Source organism: Danio rerio, chromosome 10 (assembly GCF_049306965.1).
Source record: "Danio rerio strain Tuebingen ecotype United States chromosome 10, GRCz12tu, whole genome shotgun sequence".
NCBI classification, from domain to species: Eukaryota; Metazoa; Chordata; class Actinopteri; order Cypriniformes; family Danionidae; genus Danio; species Danio rerio.
In genome coordinates this window covers 26792183-26818891 of record NC_133185.1, presented here as the reverse complement: position 1 = coordinate 26818891, position 26709 = coordinate 26792183, and the positions used below count along the sequence as shown (strand labels likewise).

General features: G+C 39.1%; 2 protein-coding genes and 1 long non-coding RNA gene across 9 annotated transcripts in view; all 3 read left to right on the top strand.

Annotated features, from left to right (window-relative positions):
- Positions 1-10000, top strand: part of LOC110438850 (protein mono-ADP-ribosyltransferase PARP14-like) — a 102717-nt gene extending 92717 nt beyond the window's left edge. For all 4 annotated transcript variants that reach the window (XM_073914651.1, XM_073914653.1, XM_073914652.1 and 1 more), the window contains 13 exons: positions 629-856; positions 964-3335; positions 3669-3899; positions 4069-4278; positions 4368-4461; positions 4615-4764; positions 5705-5767; positions 5892-6074; positions 6171-6374; positions 6478-7089; positions 7179-7330; positions 7435-7609; positions 7683-10000. In XM_073914651.1, the coding sequence (XP_073770752.1) occupies positions 629-856; positions 964-3335; positions 3669-3899; positions 4069-4278; positions 4368-4461; positions 4615-4764; positions 5705-5767; positions 5892-6074; positions 6171-6374; positions 6478-7089; positions 7179-7330; positions 7435-7609; positions 7683-7963 (4955 nt within the window). In that variant the 3' untranslated portion in view covers positions 7964-10000. The remainder of the gene's footprint in view (positions 1-628; positions 857-963; positions 3336-3668; positions 3900-4068; positions 4279-4367; positions 4462-4614; positions 4765-5704; positions 5768-5891; positions 6075-6170; positions 6375-6477; positions 7090-7178; positions 7331-7434; positions 7610-7682) is intronic.
- LOC141376355 (uncharacterized) overlaps positions 1-26709 on the top strand; it is a 974232-nt gene that overhangs the window by 98129 nt on the left and 849394 nt on the right. The window lies entirely within an intron of this gene.
- On the top strand, positions 10406-26499 carry parp14rs4 (poly(ADP-ribose) polymerase family member 14-related sequence 4). Of its 2 annotated transcripts, none has more exons than XM_073914650.1 (17): positions 10406-11734; positions 12173-12291; positions 12448-12475; positions 12623-12820; positions 13292-13525; positions 13638-16039; positions 16288-16518; positions 16684-16893; positions 16999-17089; positions 17238-17387; positions 23861-23923; positions 24057-24239; positions 24349-24555; positions 24661-25254; positions 25337-25494; positions 25586-25760; positions 25840-26499. In XM_073914650.1, the coding sequence occupies exons 1-17, from the start codon at positions 11557-11559 to the stop codon at positions 26118-26120; spliced, it is 5502 nt and encodes a 1833-aa protein (XP_073770751.1). In that variant the 5' UTR covers positions 10406-11556; the 3' UTR covers positions 26121-26499. The 2 variants fall into 2 exon arrangements, with proteins under 2 accessions (XP_073770751.1, XP_073770750.1); XM_073914649.1 differs by having other exon boundaries at positions 12445-12475.

The following is a 26709-nucleotide window of genomic DNA, read 5'->3' as shown; positions in this document are numbered from 1 at the left end:
CCTCAAAAAACTAAATTCAGCAAAAGGATTTAGGCAGTGTTAAGACTTTATACTTGAAGAGAAGAAGGAGGCAGGATTGCTCTGTGTTTGCAGGTCAAAAATATGAAAGTGCACTAGTGGAAACAGCACATAATCATGAACGACAAAGTTTAGAGAGAATTTGGAGGGAGGCAAAATGGGAATATTTGCTTACTACAATACTAACCTCTTGCTAGAATTGATATCAAAAGTTGGTCAGAAATATAGTTTTACCATGTAAAATTAAAATGACACCCAAGTGGAGCTTCCAGACACCATCTTTATTTTTTATCTCAACTGTCAGAAATGGAACACAGGTTTGTGGGATGTCAAAGGGAGTGAAGGCTACATCAATTGTTATATTAAAAAATAGATCAGAAAAAGGTATCTCAGGAGACAGAAAAAGAAGCTAGATTAGGATTTAGACATGTTTATACAATTATACCTTGGAAGTCATCCTTTGTAGGCTTCATTTTCCAACCTTGCTGTTTCTCCAGCTTACAACATTTGTTTAATGTGATCACATGGCTTCTGTCATGTTTGTCATGTGGATTGTTTAGTAAAGTTTAATGTGTAAAACAGACTTGCAACAGTTTATAATTTCTTACAGCTGCAGAAAAGTTCCTTGAGGACAGCAGAATGCATGAAAAAATCAAGAAGAACAATCTGAAGACTCGTCCACTGGAGAGAAGCACATGTGTGCGGGTGGAGGATCTTCCGGCTGATGCTAACAAGATGCTGCTGGAACTGTTGTTTGAGAATCGATGTGGTCCAGTACAATGTATTGATATAATTCCATCAGAACATGCAGCCATTATTACATTTAAGAAAGAAGAAGGTAAGTACATGCACAATTGCTTGTAGTATTTCTTTGTTTAGTTCTATTTCCTTAATTTTGACAGCATCAGTGCATTTCATTGTACCGCAACTTTCATATTTTTTCAGCCAAAGAAAAAGTTTTGAAGCAGCAGATTTTCATCAGTAATATTCCAGTCAAGATATATCCCTACTTTAAATCACTGGATATGGTCTTCTATGGTGACAACAAGCCACATTTAAAGCTGCCTGAACCCATTACAGTCAGTGTACATCCTGCCATCAGAGAGTTCCTCCTCAAGAAAGGGCAGATTTCTTCTATTGAAGATGAAATGAGTTCACACTTTTGCCAGATTAACATGGATAAACCTGATGTTTTGCTCAGTCCTGATCCAGCATTGCTGAAACAGAAAGGAGTCAGCAGAAGACACATTGATGGCTGGAGTAAGAATGCTTTAGATGCCTTCAAGAAAATCATCTCAGACTACACAACATCTGAGTGGCCGGTGTCACACGCCTTGTGGTCTAAAGTGGAGAATGATATTAAAACAGTTGTGAAAGATCAGGTTTACACAGATATGGATGCATTTAAAGGGGTCCTGACTCTAGCAGGTATGAGCCATGAGATAATTGGACTAAAACTCATAATGGAGAAAATTTTGGAGAAAGCAACAAATCAACTGGAGAGAGAGAAGAACAGTGTGACAGAAAACATGGAGATGTCTCCTGCCATGTACTTTCTGCTTAAACAAGATGGCCTGAAAACTGCTGCTTCTCCACAATTGCGCATTGACTACTACAAAAATATGAACAGACTTACTGTATCTGGTCTTCAAAAAGAAAGCCTTGTCTTTAAAAACTGGGTCCTTCAAAAACAAATAAATATAAAACAGAAGTCTTTAAAGATTGATCGTTCAGTCCTGGATTTCCTGAAATCAGTTGATTGTGATGAAATGTCCACAGATCTGTTTTTATCTCATAGAATATCTGCTGTCTATACAATTGAAAATGGAGATGTTTTTGTGATTGGGAGCACAGAACAAGCATGTACTGAAGCAGAGAAGAGGCTGAATACAGTACTTACATCCAAAGCCCTCCTTGTAGAAGATCAGAGTGTTCTTCAAATGCCAGAGTGGCAGGATCTCAAAAAACAACTACTAGAATTGTTCAACACCTCCAAAAAGAGAACTGTGTCTATAAACATTTCACAAAGAGACAAAGTGATGGTGACTGGATTCAGAGAACCAGTGATGGAGGTCAGTGGGAGATTGGAAAAGTTAATTGAGAAACACACTCGAATTGAAGAAACTGTTCGTGTTAAATCACATGCAACTGCTAAATTCATAGAAGACAGAAAATCCCAAGATTGGCAACATTTATTAAAGTCTGGTGAGATTAAAGTGAGTTTTGATCCAAAAAGACCCCGGATCAAACTGTCTGGACAGCGCACGTTTGTTCAGCCAGCTGTGACTTTCTTCAAAAGGTTGGCAGAATCTCTCCACACAGATACACTGACCATTAAAAAGGCAGGAGCAAAGAAGTACTTCAAGGAGCAGGGCAAAATGATGCTCTTAGTGTTGCTGAAGGACAAAAGATTTGTGGTGGTGCTTCAAGAAGATCATATGCTGGAAGAGGATGATGATGAGAATGATTTTACTGAAGGTAGTTCTGAAGACTTTGGCCAGGCCTCTTGTGAGGTTCGAATGCCCGGTGGAGTAACAGTTACTGTCAGGAAGGCAGACATTTGCACTCTCAGTGTTGATGCTGTGGTCAATGCTGCTAATGAAGATTTGCAACATGGCGGAGGTGTAGCTTACGCACTTCTCCAAGCTGCAGGACGATGTCTGCAGGAATACTGTGACCTACACATAAAGGTAAATGGACCTCTGACTCCTGGAGATGCCATCATTACTGATGCTGGTCGTCTTCCATGTAAATATGTTGTGCATGCTGTTGGACCTCGATTCAGAGCTTCAGACAGACATACAGCTGTGCAACAATGCCTGAGACGTGCTGTGAGGGAGAGTTTGAACCAGGCATCAAGCAAAAAATGCTCCTCTATTGCAATTCCAGTGATCAGCTCAGGGATATTTGGTTGTCCTCTTGATCTTTGCACTGAATCAATCACCAAAGAGGTGCGTCAATACATTGAAAATCATAACTACAGTGGCTCCAGTTCCACACTGACTGAGATTCAATTGGTGGACAACAATGACAAGAATGTGAATGCCATGGCTCAAGCTGTCAGAAATGAGTTTGCAGCTTATAACCCCAAAATGACTTTCCCTCATCAAAGCAAACCTCATAAGCATAACTATGAGCATGGACATCGTGGAGGTGGTCGTGGTCGTGGTCATGGTCGTGAAAATAGAAAATTTGAAGAACGATCATGGTCGACTGACAGACCAGATAAATCTCAGGGGTTGAGGGTTCTTGAGACCAAAACTACACAAGACGGTCTAAAAATTTGTCTGTGTGAAGGAAACATCCAGGATGCCAGTGTAAGTAAATTAAGGGGTTGCAGGTCATTAGGGTAATGGGATCAAGCTGTGTTGTTTTTGAAGTAAATTATAACTTTGCTTTTATTTATATTATTTTATTATATTATTTATTATTTTTTTGTATTAAATGTAATATTTTAAAAAAATTTAAGCAATTTAAACAGTTTGATACATTTGCTAAAATATATTTTTTATTTGCTAACACTTGACTAATATTACATAAATGTTCTGTGCCAGTAAACAAGTCAAAAGTAAAATACTTCATATTATTTCTATGTTAGGTCAGTAGTGACCAGTTCCTCTAGAAAACTTGTATTCTTGTATCACTTGCAGGCTGATGTCATCGTCAATACTATATCAGAGGATATGGATCTTAGAAAAGGTGCCGTCTCCAATGCACTTCTTCAGGCTGCCGGTCATCAGCTCCAGTCTGAAATCAAAAGAGCTTCTAAATCATATAAGCTCAATACTGGTGAAATAGTCATCACAGATGGTTATAACCTGAAATGTTCCAGAGTTTTCCATGTAGTTTGTCCATTTTGGAGACACGGCTCAGAGGAATGGGTGAGAACAAGTGCTTTGTAATTCAGATCTTACAAATTTTTCATTGACTCACTTACTAACAGCTTACTAAATTAAAGATTAAGTGGAGCGCCTCATATTTACACTCTATTTATGTAGTTAAATGTTATTTTATTTAAAGATGATAATATATTTGTTTACATTACAAAAGGTCCTCAATCAGATCATTAGGAATTGCCTAAAAAATGCAGAAACCCAGGGGCTGTCTTCAGTAGTTTTCCCAGCTATCGGCACTGGAAATCTCGGCTTTCCTAAAGATCTGGTGGCCAAAAACATGCTTACAGAAGTCCAGCAGTTTAACACTACAAACCTTCGAAAGGTCACTGTGGTTGTTCATCCTTCTGACAAGGAAAGTGTTCAGGTGAGTGAAGGAAAAATAGAACCATAAAAACATTTTAAGTACTTTTGTTTAGTTACTCATGTTGATGCAGTCTTGTGTTTTATTTTTAGAGTTTTACCAGCTTCTTCAGACATGGAATTCAGAGTGCCATCTCAAAAGAAGCTCATCAACATTTCATGCCTAAAAAAAATGCTCAGACATCTGGTAACATTTTCTTATCATCTTATCCATAATACGTTTTGAGTACATTTTGTTAAAAATGTATAAAAATATATTCAAATGTCTTAGGAAATATTTAGGGCAGTGGCAGAATAAGTTTGTAAAGATTTTCAGTACGTTATCTGTGTTTTTCTTTAGGTTTCCATGGCAAAGTCTCCTCTCCTTCTCTCGGGGTTCACACTATGCAGCTGGGTCAGGTGACTCTGGAGGTTTCATCAGGAGACATAACCAAAGAAAAAACTGATGCTATTGTCAACTCATCAAATCCGACATTTTCTCTAAAAGCAGGTTAACCAACTTCACTCATACTATTACTCAATTGAATGCATCTTTATTTATTATTTATTATTTACAGAGAATTATAATAGCCCTTTTCACACAACTTTACCGGTAAATTCAAAAAATCGCTGTTCACACCGGCAAGAACGTTCCAGAATTTTTCTGGAAAAGAATATTCCCCCATCCATTGGATAATACCAGTTAATTCTGACATCATCAACCAGAAATGAGCTCTAAATGGCTGCGCTTGTATTTGTAAACATAGAATGGGTCGGGCTTTTGTTTAAAGCTTTAGCATTCATGCAGCTGCTTTGTCCTAGAGACCTCCAGAGGCAGAAGGGCAAACCACAGCTAAATGTTAACACATTTGACAACATTAAAAGCTCTGTGGATGGATAAGTATTGTGAACAACTTCGATGAAAACATATGGAGGAACACTTTTGCATGTCGAGATAATATATGCATAGTACATAATATGTGTGTGTGTGTGCTGGTGCTCACCGGAGCACTTCTTCACGTGCACTTACATCAAGCAACTGAAGCAGAGCTTAAAGGTAAACAAATAGTGGTTTATCATAAGCGTTTTATCAATGATTTTTTACAGTTGGCATTAAAAAGGAACATATAAACGTTATTTGACAGCTAGCAACTAAATGTGTCTGGAAAAATATTCAAAGGCTTTTTTTTTTTCAAAAAGAGTGCGAGTGTGAATGTGTTTTAATGTTCTAATCGGCTGAAGTAGACGTCTCTCTTTAGGAGCAGCATTCCAGCAAATTACCAGAAATGTTACTTCTCTTTCCAGAAAATTGACACAACAAATTTACCAGTATTTTCAGAAAGGGCCTGTTCACACATCATTCCTTTCTGGAAAATTTCCAGTAAGTTTCCGGAAAGGTCTGTTTGTGTGAAAGGGGCTAATGTAACTGTCAATTTCTCTTTGTAATCCAGGAGTGTCCAAGGCCATTTTAGATGCTGCTGGAGGACAAGTGGAACAGGAATGTTCACAAATTGGTTTGTAATCCAATATTCCAATATTTGAAATCCATATTTAAAAGTATTTATATTTTGCATTTGTCTTGTTGAATAAAATCTAATGAATTTTAAATACTACTAGTAAACCCTTTTTTCTCAACAGTGGCATCATCAAACAAGCAGCTTAGTAAGATTGTGACCTCATCTGGACGACTCCCATGTGGAAACATCATCCATATTTCTGGATTTGATAGTCTATCTACAGTTAAGGAAGTGGTTTTATCTGTTCTAAAGTTGTGTGAATCACGCCAGTTTACCTCCATTGCCTTCCCTGCTCTTGGCACAGGTAACACATTGTCCTATTTATTTATACCGCACAGTTGAAGCAAGTGCTGATTATTTACTTAACCAACAAGTTGTCTGAATGTTATTAACTTGTTAGGTCAGGGTGGTTCAAAGCCTGGTGATGTTGCAGATGTAATGGTTGATGCAGTTGTTGACTTTGTGAAGAAGAAACCAGTGCATGTGAAGCTTGTGAAGTTCCTTATATTCCAGCCAAACATGGTAACAGACTTCCATCAGAGCATGGTCAGACGATCTGGTGAGAAAATAGAAGAGGAAAAAGGGGTGTTTACCAAAATAAAAGGTCAGAAAAAAACAAAAATGTATGAAAATCCAATATTTTCTCTTTTTTTGTAAATATAGTAATTGATCTCTTTTTTTCTATCAAACATGGGCTTTGAAAAAAGACTTTTTTTGGGGAGATAGTTCAGAATCTCCTACAAGCGAAGAGTTTGTGATGGTGGGTGAAGATGAAGAAATCGAGCCGGCTGTGTTTCAGCTGTGTGGAGAAACACCACAGGACCTAAGTGAAGCCAAGGAAATGATCAACAATTTAATCATTCAGGAGCATTTGACCATCCCAATCCATGATCCAGCCATTGCTCATTTCACCAGGGAGGATGTAGAATTGCTGAACGCCATGCAGAAGGAGCTCACAGTCAGTGTCAAACTAGAGAAGAAAGGCCAAGACTCTGTCGTTACATTGGAGGGTCTGACAAGAGACGTTCACAATGCACAGAGTCGCATTCGGGACATGATCCGCAAGGTGGAAAGAAATGAAAACAGAAGACGCGAGGCATTTATAATCAACAGTGTGGTTAAATGGCAATATCAGGAGCATAGACAAAGCCTCAAAAACTTTGATATGTTGACCAATTATGACCTGGAAAAGGCCTTTCAGAACCGGCAGCCTTCAGTGAAAATCAAGATTAATGATGATGAGTATGAGGCTGATTTAGTTCGCAAAAAAGCCAGAAGAGGGAGAATGCAGATTGAATTGAACAGAATAGATCTGGAAGGTGGGATTACATTATAGCTTACATATTAATTATAAAGTCATCCTGTATAAATATCTGTTATTCACGTTTTGTTTTTTCTTTCAATGAAGCTGAGACTGTAGCTCAAAGCTCTTTTCCTCCACACTGGGACAATATGAAAGGAAAGTCTTTAGTTCTTGTAAAACTGACATCAAGCTCAAATGAATATGCCGACGTGGAGAAAGAGTTTAGGAGAACTGGTCTAACATTTACCATCATTAATGTAAGATTTAGAAACAAGAGAAATCTACTATTCATTTTATTTTAAGATTCTGCATGAACATTTCAGTGCTTTGGGGAAATTATTTTTTTTATTTTTGACTTTAGATCGAAAGAGTCCAGAACAGCTCACTGTGGAAAAACTACATGGTCAAAAAGGAGGAACTGGAAAACAAAAACCAGCACAAAAACAATGAAAGGCGCCTCTTTCATGGCACGGGCCCTGATTCGACAGATCAGATCAACCATAATGGCTTCAATCGCAGCTTCGCAGGGACACATGGTATCAGTTAAACTCAGCATCAACTTTTATTTTCTCGTTTGCATTAATGTAAACCATCTTTTTCTGTTTTTAGGAGCCATGTATGGGAATGGTACATATTTTGCTGTGGACCCAAATTACTCAGCACAAGGCTACTCAAAACCTGATACCAAAGGACATAAACGCATGTACCTGGCCAGGGTGCTTGTTGGTGACTTCACTCAGGGGAGTTCAGGTCTTCTTGCTCCCCCTGCAAAGAGCTCCAGTAATGCTGATCTCTATAACAGTGTGACTGACAAAATGAACAACCCAACCATGTTTGTGATCTTCAATGATGTACAGGCTTACCCAGAGTACCTGATCACCTTTAAGTAATGCTATGGTGAAACTTATCATCTGTGAATTTACTGTATGTAATATTTAGTTTTAGGATTTGATTAATGCAATATAATCTGTAACAGCATCCTCAAAGAAAAAAAAATCCAAGAACATCTTCACAATTTCAGCTTTTCTTAATCTCTGACTACCCTAATCAAGAGGTGTTTGATGTCACATATTGTAGTTGTGCGTAACAAACAAAATAATTTGAGCTGAAAACATAAATGGGGCAATTTATGTTTAGGGGAGATTTATTTTTATGGGAATTAAATGAGCACAATGATTGAAACTAAAAATATCATTAAATACTAAAAAATGTAATTTGTTCGATGCAGACAATGATGAACTTAATATTTTATATGATAAATATTAAAGTGATACAATAAATTAAGATTATAACAAATGTTTGTGATACATGACTGGTTCCTCTTTCATCAGTAGATAGGCCAACATTTTAGCAGTTGATAAAGATTTTAAATTTTTTTTAAATTCACCAACAGTACACCTGTTTCTAGCAGATGCAGAGATTACTTTTATTAGCAGACTAGTTATTTCTGTGGTGCACACATATTCACTGATAAAAGTGAAACTATTGTGTCTTTCTTTTAAAGTACATTTTTATATTGGGTTAAGTGAAAAATTTGGGTTTCTGATTATAACCTGTTTCATTCCATTTGCCTAAAGCAAAAAATACCCCCCTTAAGTTAAAAGCATTTATTTTCAAAGTAATATTGTTACTTTAAACTAGCAGTTTTCATGTCAAAAAAGGTACTATTTGGTTTGATATTCAGTTTTAATGTATTTCTTATGTGAATTAGATGACCACATTGGGTGACATTTACATGTGTAGCCATACTGAAAACACAAGCAGATAGTTTACCTCATTAATGAAAATAAAATGACTGGTAATAGGATAACTTGACAACATTATATGGATTTATTATAATTTAGTCCATAGTACAACTTTACTTGATATTAAATTTTAAGTCGAACCAAAATAATAAATTAATTAATCATGGCCTATAAAAATTATATTTTACCTCAGAGTCAATGTATTTTTTTTTCTTTAGGCGAAGTAATAATTTTGATAAATAGTCAAATAATTTCAAAACTCAAATAGTTCAAAACTATAATAAGGGTAATTCATAAATTTAGCTATAACAAGTGACAGTATTTTAATATTGTTGGTCCAAAGCAATATTATGCTTTGATTGAGGTTAGAATATATACTTAATATTTCTTCATTCATTCATTTTCCTTAGGCTTAGATTTGATTCAGTGGTCGCCCACAGTGGAATAAACAGCCAACTATTCCAGCATATGTTTTACACAGCAGATGCCCTTCCAGCTGAAACCCAGTACTGGGAAACACCCATACTCTCTTATTCACACACACACTCATACACTACAGCCAATTAAGTTTATTTAATTCACTTATTGCGCATGTCTTTGGACAGTGGTGGAAACTGGGTACCTGGAGGAAACCAACGCAAACACGTGGAGAACATGCAAACTTCACACAGAAATGTCAACCGGCCCCCACCCGGGACCTGAACCAGCAACCTTTTTGCTGTGAGGTGACAATGCTAACCACAGAGCCAATGTGCCACCCTAGTGTCTTTATATTAATATTCTTTCTAGACCACAATTGTCACAGATCGCTGGAGAACATTCACTATCACCCGAACTACACATCTGCAACTGAACTGGACTACATATCCTATCATGCACCTCTCAGCAGTTCCAGATCACCCCTGATTACTCACACACAGCTGTTGTTCATGAAGACTGATATTCTGCATTGTTTATATGCCACATTTTCACACATTCATTGCTGAGTCTTGTATCCTGGCATTTCAAAGTGTTATCCTTGTCTTGTCATACAGCGTTTTTGACTTTGTTTATGTTGTTTTGCCACCTGTCCCGACCATTCACCTGTGACTTCAACTACTCTTTGGATTACCTACATGTTTGACCCTATTTGAACTTTGCCTGGCTGACCATTCACTAAATAAAGCTGTGTTTGGATCCTCACCTCTGTTGCCAGACCCCTAAATGTTTCTGGGATGCAAAAGACAGCAAGACACCTTTTTCTTACCTTCTGGTTTTTAGCTTTATTCAAAATGTCTTATTTAGGGTTCAACAAAATTAAGAAACACCAAAATTTGGAACCATGTGAGGGTGAGTAAATTTTACATTTTTGGGAGAACAATCCATTTTCAGTCTATTATTACTGACAGCCACTAATTTTCCATAGCTAGCCTACTGTATATTTAGCCTGCATGTTTTTATAGCTTCAATTAATATTATATTTTGTATTATAAATGACTGCAAAAAATGAGACCATTATGTTAGCAGTTAACTAGCTAATGGCACATTTTTTCAAGTGAATCCAAACCTGTTAAAAAGTTTTTTTTTTTTTTTTTTTTTTTAATGTTAAAAACTGATGACCACTGACATTCATAGGAAAACAAATACAATAAAGTCAATGGTTTCCTTTTTCCAACTTTTCAAAAAATATTTCCATAGGCAGGGTGTTCAACAGTAGAAAGAAAATCAAAATGGTTTGACAAGGGAGGGGTGAGTAAAAGGCAGAATTTTCAGTTTTTAAATCATTATTTATGAATTAGAAAAAATAAGGTGCACAAGATTACTATGAAATAATTATGGGACCTAGTGCAGAGTGTGAAATTTGATGGAATTCTGGAATTGTCGGCAAGTTCATTATGTAGATATCAGTTTTTTTTTTTTTTTACAGTTAATGAATTAAATAAAAATGCTTCAATAAATTTGGGCTTTGAAGAAAATTAAAGTGAATGATTAGGCTACAGGTTTCTTTGTATCCTTTGTGTTAAACAAAAGAAACCAGTTGAAAATAATACAGCATCTTTAGTCTTGCATGAACTGCCTTTAACTGACATGATGACATAGTTTATTTGAACTATATTATCATTAAAACCAAAAACTCAAAATTTGTCTAGATGGGTGTCAGGAACCAAATTTAAATAGGCTAAATAAATTGTTAAAAAAAAACAAAAAAAAAAAAAAACATTTTTGGAGTTAAAGGGTGAGGGACGTATGTCTTTTGGAAATAATTATGAAAATGTCTGATAATTAAGTTAAAATTATAGTTTTATTAAGGTATGACAATTAATACTTATATTACTTACAGTTTTACTTATATTACAAGTTTACAAGTACAAATCGTACACAGCGGTTAACTCTGTTTCATATAATAAATAAGAAACAAAAATCAAAGTGACCCCCAAACAATAAACGCTAACCAAGAACCAAATCTGTGTTCTTTGTTTTTAGGCCAACATTACCTTTAGTGGGAAAAAAAGCTGTTGGAAGTGTGGTCAAAACTCGCCTGTGTAGTCTTTGCAGTGTGCATTCAATGTGCGCACTGTTTGCCGCAATGAGGGCGCTCCTGCTGGGCTCATCCTATATGTACATCAAAAATGATGAATAGGACACTCCCGGAAATTAACGGCAAGTTAAGTGCACGATACCGAAAGTACACATGACTGCTATTGAGAATGAGATTATGACATTGACTCACAGCGTCCTCTCTGACCAGAAAGATCGCTATGGACGAATATTATCCAATTATTGTAGAGGGAGACTGGGGATCCGAACACGACAAGAGTGTGAAAAATAAACTCCAGATTCACTTTCAGAGTAAGAAGAAATCTCAGGGAGGAGACTGCGTCGTGAAATACAATGAAGAGACCAACACTGCCACGATTCTGTTCAAATCATCTGACAGTAAGTGCTTATACAAATGCATATTGAGAGCATATACTCTATGACTGTGACTTGATATATGATATTTGACTTTAGGGGATGATTGCTGTGGATTAGGACAATAGGATAAAATTCTAAAAAGATATTCTAGAAAAATTATTTGACAAAAAAATACATTAAACCATTTATCTGTTTATTTCAGTTTCTATGCCTAATCTATTTTTAATGCCATTTTCATTAAAGATACGTAAAGAAATAATGTTTAGACGGGGCAAGTTTTAAAACGGATATTTCAAAACATGTATTTGGCAATTAGGACGTGGAAGAATTGTGAGGTTTTTAATAGGCATGCATCACATCAGCATTAATGAGTGGTAAAATGACAGAGTAATACTTTACTGTTTTAGTTCTATGCTCTTTCGTGTTGTGAGGTTTCTAAGATTGATTGTTTTTTCCAAGTCCAAGATGCGGTGCTCTTTCAGGCAGACCACATTATTAGGTTTAACACTCGCCAAATTAAGCTGAAAGTCTACAAACCCAGAGATGGAGAGGAACAGGCAGACAGCAATGGACAAAGAGTGAGTAGACTTTTTTTACTAAAAGCAGAAATGGGACTACAGGTTTATTGCAATTACTGTCTATCACAATCCTTGTATATATCAAAATAGTCTAACTAGTTGTTTAATTTATTTCCATTTGCTGAATTTTAAATGCTTCAAATTTGATTTCAGAAGGACCAGGAATCTGGAGATCCGGAAGCAAGTAAGTAAATCTGGACTTTAGTTTAGGAGTGCTTTGGTGAGCATAAATCTTTTATTGCTCAGATTTTCTGTTATTGCAGATAATCATTAACACATTTGTTTTCACTATTTTGTTTAAAATAATACATCTATTTGTGTGACGCTCAAGGTGCTTCTCTGACTAAGAGTGATGTGAAGAAGCCTCGAGAGTCAAGTTCTGTGGTTCTGGAGAACCTTCCTGATGATTTTAATGAAGATGTGTTGACTCTATTTGTGGAGAACATCACCACTCTTACTGAAAATGACTTTACCATTGAATTTATACCAGAATTGAGCAAAGCAGTTGTGACCTTTAAAAATACCAGTGGTATGTTTAAATATAAAATATATGTTTCCATGTAATTATCATCATAATATAATCATAATACAATTTTTTTATTATATATATATATATATATATATATATATATATATATATATATATATATATATATACACACACACACACACACACATACATACAGTTGCAGTCAGATTGATTCGCCCCCTGTTTATTTTTTTGCCTAATTTTTGTTTTACAGAGAAAACTTTTTTTTTCAACACAATTCCAAACATGATAGTTTTATTAACTCATTTCTAATTGATCTAACTGCATATATATATATGCACCTAATTTAGTGGATTAATGATTGGGTATTGCAGAACATAATGGTCTTTTTTAATGGTGACAGAGTTAATGGATCAAAAATTAGATAAAAACAAATGTTTACAATATATTTTTGATGTAAATATTGCATTAAAAGTGCATGGCATGTTCTTTAAAATATAATTCCAACAGCTGCAGGAAGCTTCCTGCATGACAGCAGGACAAATGAGAAGTTCAAGAAAATAAATCTAAAGGCCCGTGCACTGGAGAGAAGTACATGTGTGCGGGTGGAGAATCTTCCAGCAGAGATCAACAACAAAAATATACTACTGGAACTATATTTTGAGAAACTGGGTGGTCCAGTACAGGACGTTTTCACAATTCCATCAGAACAAGCAGCCATAATTACATTTAAGGAGGAAGAAGGTAAATGTATGCAATGGCTAGTGGTTTCAATGTTAGAAACACTGATTTAGCTAATATTGTCAATATCAGTGCACCGATTCACTGTGCTTAGAATTTTTATTTTTATTTACAGCCAAAGAGAAGGTTTTGAAGCAAGATACTAATATTTGTGATGTCCAACTGAAGATATATCCCTACTTTAAATCACTGGATACAGTCTTGTATGGTGGCAACAAGCCACATTTAAAGCTGCCTGAACCCATTACAGTCAGTGTACATCCTGCCATCAGAGAGTTCCTCCTCAAGAAAGGGCAGATTTCCTCTGTTGAAGATGAAATGAGTTCACACTTCTGCCTGATAAACATGGACAAACCTGATGTTTTGCTCAGTCCTGATCCAGCATTACTGAAACTGAAAGGAGTCGGCCAAAGAAAATGTGATGGCTGGAGTAAGAATGCTTTAGATGCCTTCAAGAAAATTATCTCAGACTACACAACATCTGAGTGGCCGGTGTCACACTCCTTGTGGTCTAAAGTGGAGACTGATGTTAAAACAGTGGTGAAAGATCAGGTTTACACAGATATGGATGTCTCAAATGGGGTCCTGACTCTGGCAGGAATGAGCCATGAGATAATTGGTCTGAAACCCATCATGGAGAAAATCTTGGAGAGAGCAACAAATCAAATGGAGAAAGAGAAGAACAGTGTGACCGAGAACATAGAAATGTCTCCTGCCATGTACTTTCTGCTTGAACAAGATGGCCTGAAAAGCGCTGCTTCACACTTGAACACTGACTACAAAAGAAATCTGAACAAATTAGTATTGTTGGGTTTTAAAATAGATGTTGTTTTATTTAGGAATTGGGTCCTTGAAAAGAAAATAAACATGAAACAGATGCCTATAAAGATAGACAGTTCTATACAGGAATTCCTGAAATCAGTGGACCATGAAGAAATGTCCACAGATCTCCTTATATCTCATGGAATAGCTGCTGTCTACACTATTGAAAATGGAGATGTTGTTGTGATTGGGAGCACAGAACAAGCACATGCTGAAGCAGAGAAGAAGCTGAACACAGTACTTACATCCAAAGTCCTCCTAGTAGAAGATCAGAGTGTTCTTCAAATGCCAGAGTGGCTGGATTTAAGAAAAAACCTACTAGAATTGTTCAATACATCCAAAAAGAAAACTGTGCTAGTATTTCTTTCCTCTCAAAGAGACAAAATAAAAGTAACTGGATTTAGAGAACCAGTGATGGAGGTCAGTGAGAGCTTAGAACATTTCATTAAGAAACAGACTAGAATTGAAGAAACTGTTTGTGTCAAATCGCATGCAGCAGTTAAATTCATTAAAGACAGAAAATCACAAGACTGGCAACATTTAATGAAGTCTGAAGTGATGAAAGTGAGTTTTGACTTAATGAGAGCCTGGATCAAGTTGTCTGGTGTTCGTACATTTGTTCAGCAAGCTGTGACTTTCTTTAGAAGTTTGGCAGATTCTCTTCATACAGGTACACTGACCATTAAAAAGGCAGGAGCAAAAAAGTACTTCAAGGAGCAGGGAAAAATTATGCTCTCAATGTTGCTGAAGGACAAAAGAGTTGTGGTGGTGCTCCAAGAAGATCATATGCTGGAAGAGGATGAGGATGGACCAAAAAAAGGTCATTTTGGAGATTTTGGCCAGGCCTCTTGTGAGGTTCGAATGCCTGGTGGAGTAACAATAACTGTCAGGAAGGCAGACATTTGCACTCTCAGTGTTGATGCTGTGGTCAATGCTGCTAATGAAGATCTGCAGCATACAGGTGGTGTAGCTTACGCACTTCTCCAAGCTGCAGGACGATGTCTGCAGGAATACTGTGACCTACACATAAAGGTAAATGGACCTCTGACTCCTGGAGATGCCATCATTACTGACGCTGGTCGTCTTCCATGTAAATATGTGGTGCACGCTGTTGGACCCCGATTCAGTGTTTTAGACCAACGTACAGCTGTGCAACAATGCCTGAGACGTGCTGTGAGGGAGAGTTTGAACAAGGCATCAAGCAAAAAATGCTCCTCCATTGCAATTCCAGTGATCGGCTCAGGGATATTTGGTTGTCCTCTTGATCTATGCACTGAATCAATCGCCAAAGAGGTGCGTCAATACATTGAAAATCATAACTACAGTGGCTCCAGTTCAGCACTGACTAAGATTCAATTGGTGGACAACAATGACAAAAACATGAATGCCATGGCTCAAGCTGTCAGAAATGAGTTTGCAGCTTATAACCCCAAAATGGCTTTCCCTCATCAAAGCAAACCTTGTGAGTATAGTAACTATGAGCATGGACACCGTGGAGGTGGTCGTGGTCAGGGTCATGAAAACTATCACCAAAGAAACCATCGTGGTCGTAGCAATAGAGAATTTGGAGAACAAGCACACTCACAGTCTGGTGACAGAACAGATAAATCTAAGGGGCTGATTATTCTTGAGACCAAAACTACACAAGATGGACTAAAAATTAGTCTGTGTGAAGGGAGCATCCAGGATGCAAGCGTAAGTTTATCAAGGGGTTGGGGTGGGACAGGGAATTGGATCAAGCTGTGTTGTTTTTAAGAAAAAAGTTACTTTGCTCAAGATTTTTATTTATATTATTTCATTCTATTATTTATTATCTTTATTATCTTGTATTGTATGTAATATATCAAATCACACATAAAAAGTGAACTATTTCATATTGCGTTTATGGTAACCAATGTTGACCAATTTCTTCAGATAAATATGTCTGTTTGTTTCTCCTGCAGGCTGATGTCATTGTCAACACTATATCAGAGGATATGGATTTGAGAAAAGGTGCCGTCTCCAATGCACTTCTTCAGGCTGCCGGTCATCAGCTCCAGTCTGAAGTGAACAGAGCTGCTAAGTCATTCAGGCTGAATACTGGTGAAATTGTTATCACAGATGGTTGTAACCTGAAATGTTCCAGAGTCTTTCATGTAGTTTGTCCACTTTGGAGACAAGGCTCAGAGGACAAGGTGAGAATAAGTGCTGTGTAAATCAGATACAAAATGTCATTGACTGTTACAGTTTACTGATTTTGAGATTAAGCATTGTGGCTCATATTTAGGCTCCATTGATGTATTTAGATGGTACTTTTTATTTAAAATTTTTAATATAAATATTTCTTTATATTTTAAAAGGTTCTCAGTCAGATCATTAGAAACTGCCTAAAAAATGCAGAAACCCAGACAATGAATTCAATAGTTTTCCCTGCTATCGGCATTGGAAACCTTGGCTTTCCTATAGATCTGGTGGCCAAAACCATGTTGACAGAAGTCCAGCAATTTAACACTACAAACCTTCAAAAGGTCACTGTGATTGTGCACCCTTCTGACAAGGAGAGTGTTCAGGTTAGTGAAGGAAAAATACAGAACCATAAAAATATTTTATTTTAAATAGTCTACCATGTTTCTCATGTTAATGTTGTCTTATTTTTTTTGTATTTTATATATTAGTGCTTTACCAGCATTTTCAGACATGGGAATCGGGGTCCCATCACAAAAGAACATCAACATTTCATGCCTAAAAAATCAGCTCAGACCTCTGGTAAGATTTGATGACCATGAGACATTATATATGAATAATTTAAATAAAGACATGAATAATTTTGTAAAATTATTTACAATAATATATCAACATGATAATAAATAATAGGTATTGGAAATTTTTTTAAAGATTTCAAATTTTTCTTCAGGAGCTCTTGGCAAAGTCTCCTCTCCTTCTCTTGGGGTTTACACTATGCAGCTGGGTCAGGTGACTCTGGAGGTCTCATCGGGAGACATAACCAAAGAAAAAACAGATGCCATTGTCAACTCCTCAAATCCGACATTTTCTCTAAAAGCAGGTTAACCAAACTTCACTCACACTATTACTCATTTGCAGAGTTGGGTGTAACGCGTTACTGTAACTTAATTACATTTTTGAGGAATGCAGTAATGTAACAAATTACATTTTACAATTGTGTATTTTGATTACAGTTACTAAAGTCAATGTAATTGTGTCACTTGCGTTACATAAATAATATTTAGAAGGAAAAAAATGCTTCTTTTAAATTACGTTTTCCGCTGCAACGTAATTTAATAAGCATGTGCTTTTACAATGCTGAAGAACGTGAGCTGAAATAGTTGCTGTCGGGAGCGGCTGCATTTTCAAATGGAAATACAAACATTACTTTGATTTCATGAGAATAAAAACAAAAATATTGCTGTGAACTGGTGTCTATGTCCAGTTTCTAAAGAACTTTCGCCTGTTTTATATTCGACCAGCAACTTGTGCAAGCCTTTGACTAGAAAGCATTCTATGACAATTCTATTCATCAAAGAGGACAACAGTGCCCAAAAACACAGCGGTCCAACTAAATTGGATTTTGTGCAGGATTGGAAGTGAAGATATGTTCTGAATGTAAAGAGAAGCGTAGCTGCCTATGAGGCCGTTCACAAATCACGTCTTTTGCGCATACACGCATAATGGGAGCGCATATTGCGTAGACTCGCATTTCCCAGATGCACTCTTGGAAAACTGCCAAACTTGTCACATGACAAGAACTGACCGATCTGCTTCATACTTTGTGAGGAATATACACATTTCGGTAGACTAATTACCTCAGCTAAAACACAGAACACTCAAACACTGCTGTGCTTTTTCATACTATTGCTTTGACACAGCTGCTTTGACATAATCTACATTGTAAAAGCGCTATACAAATAAAGCTGAATTGAATTGAATTGAATTGAACTGAATTGAATACTATGGATGTCTGTGGTTACAGGTATCCAGTTTTCTTTATGTCCTTTCATTTGTGTTAAAAAAAGACAAAAGGGTTTGGAAAGAGTGAATGATGAGATAATTTTAATTCCTCATCTAGGGAACTTCAACACTGCGTCTAACCAGAACGCTAGGGGAACACCTCTTTCATTCGCGTCTTGAAGCAGATGTGAAATCAATTTAATGTAATTAAGCAGGTGTCGTCAGACCAGAGAGTATAAGAGCCTGTACTGAGCATTCTGTATCAACTTCTTTGCTTTCAAGAAGCACGCACGTGAAAATACACCCTCTTTCTGTGAACTTTCATTACTGATTTGCATACACAAAATACAAAAAAACTGACAACTTACTTTTTTATTTTGGTATGGCAGAGAAAAACTTAAACATTGTGTGCCTCCATGCCCTCGCTTTATTACGGCTGGTGACTCACATGATTTGTGTTTAGAGTGTTTGGCAGAAGAGCATGCCCTGGCAGCATTTGAGAATGCTGACTGTGGAAACTGTGACGCTCTCTCCCGTAAAGAGCTGCGTAGTCGGAGGGAGTTCTTTAATAAAGCTCCCGTGGCGCACGCTCCTCGCGGTTCGGGTCCCGCTCTTCTGCTGAGGCTGAGCGTCGACTTCGGTCGTGGGGTTCGCAGCTAGATCTGGCGGATGAGATGGAGACGGACTCTGTCCTTTCTCTTTCTGAATCTGTGAGATCTAATCCTCCTTCGGGAGCGTCAGAAGCACGCTCTACGGTTTCTTCTGCGCCTCGTGGGAGGGCGGCGTCCTCCGTTTCCGAGGAAACCGAGGCGCCGCAGCAGCAAATACAAAGAGGGTCGGGAAATCTGCCTTCCCAGTCAGTGGAATATGAGGAGTTAATGGAAGTGATTTCACGTGTTACTGACAGGTTTGAAGTAATAGTTTGGCAGACAGCATGTGAGCAGCAGCAGCAGCAGCTGCGTCTGACAGGAATGCTAGATGAGAGAGAATTACCCAGCAGAGTAGATCCTCCACTAAGGGACCTCCCCTTTTGTCCCGAGCTACATGATGCGGTTTCTAAATCATGGAAAAATCCGTATTCAGCACGGTTAATGACACCAAAAACAGCTATTTATTCAGCAGTTCGTGGGCTCGGGGGAAAAGGCATGTACAGTAATGCCAATGATAGAAGAGGACTTAGCGCGTCATCGTCGTCCAGATCTAAAATCTGCAAGGGTCCCTCCTTTGTCGTCGAGACCATTGAGATTAACATCGGGTCTAGTCGGCAAAGCATATATGACGGCTGGTCAGTCTGTTGGATGCCTGCACACCATGTCAGTGCTGCAGGCATATCTGGCTGACCTAATTAAAGAGTGCCTAGATGGTGGGGGAGCAACACCCGAACAGCTTCGAGAAGCTCTTCGGGCGTCAGATCTAGCTTTAAGAGCTACTAAAGAGGCAGCCTCTAGTTTGGGGCGATCTATGGCTACCCTGGTGGCTACTGAGCGGCACCTCTCGCTGACACAAGCAGAAGTGTCAGAAACCGATAGAGCTATTTTTATGGACGCTCCAATATCGAGCTCAGGGCTCTTCGGTGACGCTGTCGATCGCGTTGCCTAATCCTTCGACAGAGTTAAAAAACGATCTAGCTCCCTCGGGGACTTTCTCCCCCCAAGATCAAAAAGTCAGGGGGCTGTTAAAAGACAGCCCCAGCCGTCAACCAGCTCCTCATATCGTGAGGTACAAAGGATAAAACGAAGTCCTGACGTGTTGGGAGTCAGGCTTCCCAGGGCCCCCCTGGACACCGAGAGCACCATTCAGCGCTCTCACTGAACCAGGGTCCGTGGAGAAAGGGAGAGGCCACCTCACCACTTATGTTGGTGGGGGGCTCTGTGTCTCCTGGGGGGGTCCAAGAACAACCAGAGGCCAGTCTCGAGAGGCTGGTACCCCTTGCACATTTTTTGGCAGCGTGGAAACACCTGCCGATGGTGTCCCAGTGGGTCCTGTTCACAGTGGAACATGGCTACAAAATACAGTTTTGTGCACGCCCACCTCGCTTCAACGATATTACACCCACCATAGTAAAGCCAGAACAGGCTCTGGTTATGGAACAGGAAGTACTGGCCTTATTAAAAAAAGGCGCAATTGAGCGTGTTCTCCCACTCGACAGAGAGTCAGGGTTTTACAGCCGGTATTTTATAGTTTCCAAAAAGGATGGGGGATTGCGTCCCATATTAGATCTGAAAAATCTAAATCGGTCCGTCGGGGCCCTCAGGTTCAGGATGTTAACCATGAAAAACGTGGTGTCACAAATTCAGTCCGAGGATTGGTTCGTGACGATAGACCTGAAAGACGCATACTTCCATATTTCCATCCTTCCCCAACACAGGAAATACCTGAGGTTCGCTTTCGGGGGCAAAGCGTTCCAGTATCGGGTACTTCCATTCGGCCGAGCTCTGTCACCTCGAACCTTCACCAAAATAGTCGAAGCGGCACTAGCTCCACTTCGTATGCAGGGTATACGTATCCTAAACTACATAGACAATTGGCTAATTCTAGCTCAGTCTCACGATATGGCAGTTCGACATCGAGATGTCGTTCTTACCCATATCAGAAGATTGGGGTTTCGGTTGAACACCGCAAAAAGTGTGCTTGTTCCAGCCAGGACGACCATTTTTTTAGGTGTGCTATGGGACTCCATGATGATGCGAGCACGTCTGTCCCCGCCATGAATCGCTTCGATTAAGTCAGCCGTACACAGAGTCAAACTAGGCCAGTTCATCACTGTGAAACACTTTCAGAGGTTGTTGGGTCTCATGGCAGCAGCAGCCAGCGTGATTCCGTTCGGTCTGAGGTACATGAGACCCCTGCAGTGGTGGCTCAAATCCAGGGGGTTTTCCCTCAAGGGGAATCCTTTCCGCATGATTAAGGTCTCGCGGCGCTGCCTTCGAGCCTTATGTACAGTATGTGGAAAATGCCCTGATTCCGGTCCCAGGGCCCAGTGTTGGGGGCTGTCTGTCATTGCGTCATGCTTATGACAGATGCTTCTCTAACGGGCTGGGGAGCAACCCTGAGGGGGCTTCCCGCAGCGGGATGATGGGGAGAACATCATCGTTACTGGCACATAAACTGCCTGGAGATGATGGCCGTGTTTCTGGCCTTAAAACACTTTCTCCCAGATCTAAGGGGCCATCATGTTTTAGTCTGCACGAACAACACATTGGTGGTCGCTTACATCAACCATCAGGGGGGTCTAAAGTCTCGAATGCTATGCAAACTAGCACATCGGATCCTCCTGTGGGCCCAGAACAAAGTCCTGTCCATCAGGGCAATGTATGTCCCGGGCCATCTGAACATGGGAGCAGATCTCCTGTCGAGGCAGGGGGTGAGATCCGGGGAATGGAAACTTCTTTACCCCGAGGTGGTGGAGACCATTTGGGAAAGATTAGGGAAAGCACAGGTAGACCTGTTTGCTTCCCAAGAGACCACGCATTGCGTACTATGGTTTTCTCTCACGGATCCAGCCTGGGACTGGTTGCCATGGTTCAGACATGGCCGAGGCTACGTCTGTATGCTTTCCCCCCAGTCGCTCTGCTCCCAGGAGTCCTGGAGAGGGTCCGTCAAGACTGAGTACAGTTACTGCTGGTAGCCCCGGTTTGGCCTACCAGGATTTGGTTTTCGGACCTCATAGCCCTGCTGGCGGGGCTCCCGTGGGAGATCCCCATTAGCAGGGACCTTCTGTCCCAGGCGGGAGGAATGATACTTCATCCTCCACCCGACCTGTGGAAACTGAGGGTGTGGCCTCTGAGGGGGCCCACCTCATAGAGTATGGACTGTCAACCGAGGTTGCTCAGACCATTCTAAGCTCCAGGGCTCCCTCCACAAGGAAGCTTTATGCCCTAAAATGGGCTCTCTTTTCAGCTTGGTGCAGAGAACACCAGCTGAACCCAGTAAGCTGTCAGGTAGCCTCAGTGCTGGAATTTCTTCAAGATCGCCTGTCTGCTAGGTTAGCTGCATCCACTCTGAGAGTGTACGTGTCAGCTATAGCGGCCTACCGTTCTCCCCTAGATGATGAGTCACTAGGACAGGATCCGCTAATTCGTCGCTTCCTTCGTGGAGCCATAAGGCTAAGGCCTGTCGGCTCACACAGGGTACCGACATGGGATTTATGGGATTGGTGCTCGAGGGCATCTCTGTTCCCCCATTTGAGCCACTGCAGGAGGCGTCAGATAAGTTTCTGACACTAAAAACAGCTTACTTATTAGCTATTTCTTCCTTAAAAAGGGTTGGTGACCTCCTGGCTTTGTCGGTTGCACCTTCATTTCTAGAGTTTGCTCCAGGCATGTCCAAAGCCTTTCTTTATCCCAGACCGGGGTACGTGCCTAAGGTGCCCACTCATGTGGCGAGACCTGCTGTGCTACAGGCCTTTCACCCGCACCCATTTCAGTCGTTGGACCAAGAGAAGTTAAACTTACTCTGCCCAGTTAGAGCTCTGAATACATATGTTAACTGGGTTATCAACTGGAGAAAGAGTGAACAGTTACTGGTCTGCTTCGGACCCTCAAAAAGGGGGAGTCCGGCGAATAAGCAGACAATAAGTAATTGGATAGTTGAGACTATCTCAATTACCTATCAGGCTGCTGGACGCCCTGCACCTAAATTTGTTAAGGCCCACTCCACAAGGGCTGTAGGGGCCTCCAAAGCTTCTATTTCGGGCTCAGCCCTTTCTGGCATTTGTTTGGCGGCAGGATGGTCGACTCCACATACATTTGTGCGTCACTATCAACTCGATGTAGACCCCTCACCAGGGTCCTCTATTCTCACTGCGTAGTGTGCGTTCACAGTCAGCAGTGAGTCTGGCCTAGTGGGTATTGCGTTCCCCTAGCGTTCTGGTTAGACGCAGTGTTGAAGTTCCCTAGATGGGGAACGTCTCGGGTTACGTATGTAACCATAGTTCCCCGAGAGGGAACGAGACACTGCGTATTTCGCCATACTCTCTTCTGCCTGTTACTTCTTTCAAGCAAATTCGAAGTTGATACTGAATGCTCAGTACAGGCTTTTATACTCTCTGGTCTGACGACACCTGCTTAATTACATTAGATTGATTTCACATGTGCTTCAAGACACGTATAAAAGAGGTGTTCCCCTAGCATTCTGGTTAGACGCAGTGTCTCGTTCCCTCTCGGGGAACTATGGTTACAAACGTAACCCGAGATGGTTTTGGGCAAACATGAACCAACATGAAACATGATCTCTTTAGCTCTTTTGAATATGTCAAGCTGCAGTGATCAACCCATTGTAATGTTTTTCAGTGAATATTAAATGACATAAATGAATTAAATGATGATATTTTTATAGGTATATTTAATATGTTTTAAAATTAACTTCAAAGTAAAGTAATTATAGTCTGATTACTTTTTACATGAAGTAATTAGTAATGTAAACAGTTTTCCAGTAGTAATCAGTAATATGTAATCAATTACATTACTTGAAAAGTAACTTACCCACCACTGCTCATTTGAATCCTCATTCATTATTAATTTCTCATTCACAGAGAATCATAATGTAATTGTTTTTATTTTTGTAATTCAGGAGTATCCAAGGCCATTTTAGATGCTGCTGGAGGACAAGTAGTACATGAATGTTCACAAATTGGTTTGTTTACATATTTAAAATGTATTTTAAAATATCTTATATTTTAATTTGGATTTTGTTATGTTGATGAATATTACTTAATGAGACATAATGAACTTCACATCCTGCTGGTAAACCCACTTTTTTCCAATAGTGGCATCATCAAACAAGCAGCATAGAGAAATTGTGACCTCATCCGGACAGCTCCCGTGTGGAAAGATCATCCATATTTCTGGATGCAATGGTCTATCTACAATAAAAGAGGTTGTTTTGTCTGTTCTGAAGTTGTGTGAATCACATCAGTTTACCTCCATTGCCTTCCCTGCTCTTGGCACAGGTAACACGTGTTCCATAGTTAAAGTAAGTTTTGATTATTTACTTAACTAACAATTTGTCTAAATTCTTCACTATTCTTTCCTTTTTGGGAAATGTTGTGAAACATTCAGGTCAGGGTGGTGTGGAACCTGGTGATGTTGCAGATGCAATGGTTGATGCAGTTGTTAACTTTGTGAAGAAGAAGAAACCGGTGCATGTAAAGTTTGTAAAGTTCCTTATATTCCAGCCAAAAATGCTGGCAGATTTTCACCAAAGCATGATCAGAAGATCTGGTGAGAAGGTTGAAGAGGAAAAAGGTCTGTTCACCAAAATTAAAGGTCAGTAAAAATTCTAAAGTTTGCTAATCCTATATATTCTAATTTTTGAACAGTTAGTGATCTCTCCTTTTTTCATCAAACATGGGCCTTGGGCCAATTTTTTAGGGGAAAGTTCAGAATCTTCCGCAAATGAAGAGTTTGTGATGGTGGGTGAAGAAATTGAGCCGGCTGTGTTTCAGCTGTGTGGAGAAACTCCACAGGACCTGAGTGAAGCCAAGGAAATGATCAACAATTTTATAATACGGGAGCATTTGACCATCCCAATCCATGATCCAGCCATTGCTTATTTCACCAGAGAGGATGTAGAAATGCTGAACGCCATGCAGAAGGAGCTCACAGTCAGTATCAAACTAGAGAGGAAAGGCCAAGACTCTGTCGTTACTATGGAGGGTCTGACAAGAGATGTTCACACTGCAGAGAGTCGGGTTCGGGACATGATCCGCAAGGTGGAAAGAAATGAAAGCAAAAAACGTGAAGCATTAATGATCAGAACTATAATTAAATGGCAGTATCAGGAGAATGGGCAGAGATTCGAAAACTTTGACATGCTGACCAATTTTGACTTGGAACAAGCCTTTCAGAATCAGCAGCCCTCAGTAAAAATCAAGATTAACAATGATGAATATGAGGCTGATTTAGTTAGCAAAGAGGCCAAAAGAAGAGGAATAAGGATTAAATTGAATAGAGTAGATCTGGAAGGTGGGATTATTATTTAAATATTAATTAAAATGTCATCCTGTACAAATATCAGGTATTAATGTTTTTCTTTTTCCCTTTGTAGATACAGCTGAGGCTGCATCCCAAAGCTCTTTGCCTTCACACTGGGAGAACATGAAAGGAAATTCAGTCATTCTTGTGAAACTCAAAGCAGGTTCAAAGGAATATACAGAAGTGGAGAAAGAGTTCAGGAGAACTGGCCTAACATTTAAAATAATTGAAGTAAGACTGGGGGACAAGGGAAATCTCTTAATCACTTTTTAGGAGTAGGTTTTTAGTACTAGTTTTTTAAGCTAAACATTCTTGCTTTTAGATTGAAAGAGTCCAGAACAGTGCACTTTGGAGAAACTACATGATAAAAATGAATGAACTGGAAGACAAAAACAAGCACAAAAACAATGAGCGGCGTCTTTTCCATGGCACTGGTTCAGATACGACAGATCTGATCAACAATCACGGCTTCAATCGCAGCTACGCTGGGATGCACAGTACTAGTCAAATTCATCATAAATGTAATTTTCTCTTGCATTCATTCTCATTGAGTCAGCTGTATTGCTCTGTTTTTAGGTGCCATATATGGAAAAGGATCATCTTTTGCTGTGGACCCGAGTTACTCAGCTAAAGGCTACTCTAAACCTGATGCCAAAGGACATAAACGCATGTACCTCGCCAAAGTGCTGGTTGGTGACTTCACTCGAGGAAATTCAGGTCTTGTTGTTCCCCCTGCAAAGAGCTCCAGTAGTGTTGATCTCTATAACAGTGTGACTAATGATCTGAACAATCCAACCATGTTTGTGATTTTCCATGATGTACAGGCTTACCCAGAATACCTGATCACCTTCCAGTAATGATTAAGAGATTTCAGTTCTGTAACTTAGGGTTATTGTTTTCTTTTACTGTTTCATTAAAGCAGATTATCTATGAATATGTGATATTTACTTTCAGAATTATTACAATGTTACAAGTTAATCTTCGTATATGGCAAAAAACAAACATTTTAACCACCCTAATTTGAAGTTTTCGGATGTTATATATTATATATAATTTTACTTAAAAAAGAAACAAGTTTGTACTGCATGCATATAAATGTTGATTTTTTTTGTTTGTTTTATGGGGTTTGAAGGAGCACAATGATAGAAATCAAACATACCATTAATTAATAATAAATATAAGAATTGGCAAATGTTCCACTTAATATCTATAATAAATAATCACCTTCAAATTTAAGTTAAATGAAGTCCTGTGTTGTTCTGGCATTCCTCCTCAAGAAAGTGCATATTTCCTCTATTGAAGATGAAATGAGTTCAAACATCTGAAAGATAAACATGGACAAACCTGATGTTTTGCTCAGTGCTGATCCTGCATTATTTAAACAGAAAGAAGTCACGAGAAGACACATTGAAAAAGAGGGAAAAGTAAAAATCCAGATCTTATAGA

Coding starts and splice junctions, on each gene's coding strand:
- parp14rs4 (XM_073914649.1), top strand. CDS start 11,557: ATGGACGAATATTATCCAATTATTGTAGAGGGAGACTGGGGATCCGAA. Junction 11,735..12,172: donor TCTGTTCAAATCATCTGACA/GTAAGTGCTTAT, acceptor GTTTTTTCCAAG/TCCAAGATGCGGTGCTCTTT. Junction 12,821..13,291: donor GACCTTTAAAAATACCAGTG/GTATGTTTAAAT, acceptor TAATTCCAACAG/CTGCAGGAAGCTTCCTGCAT.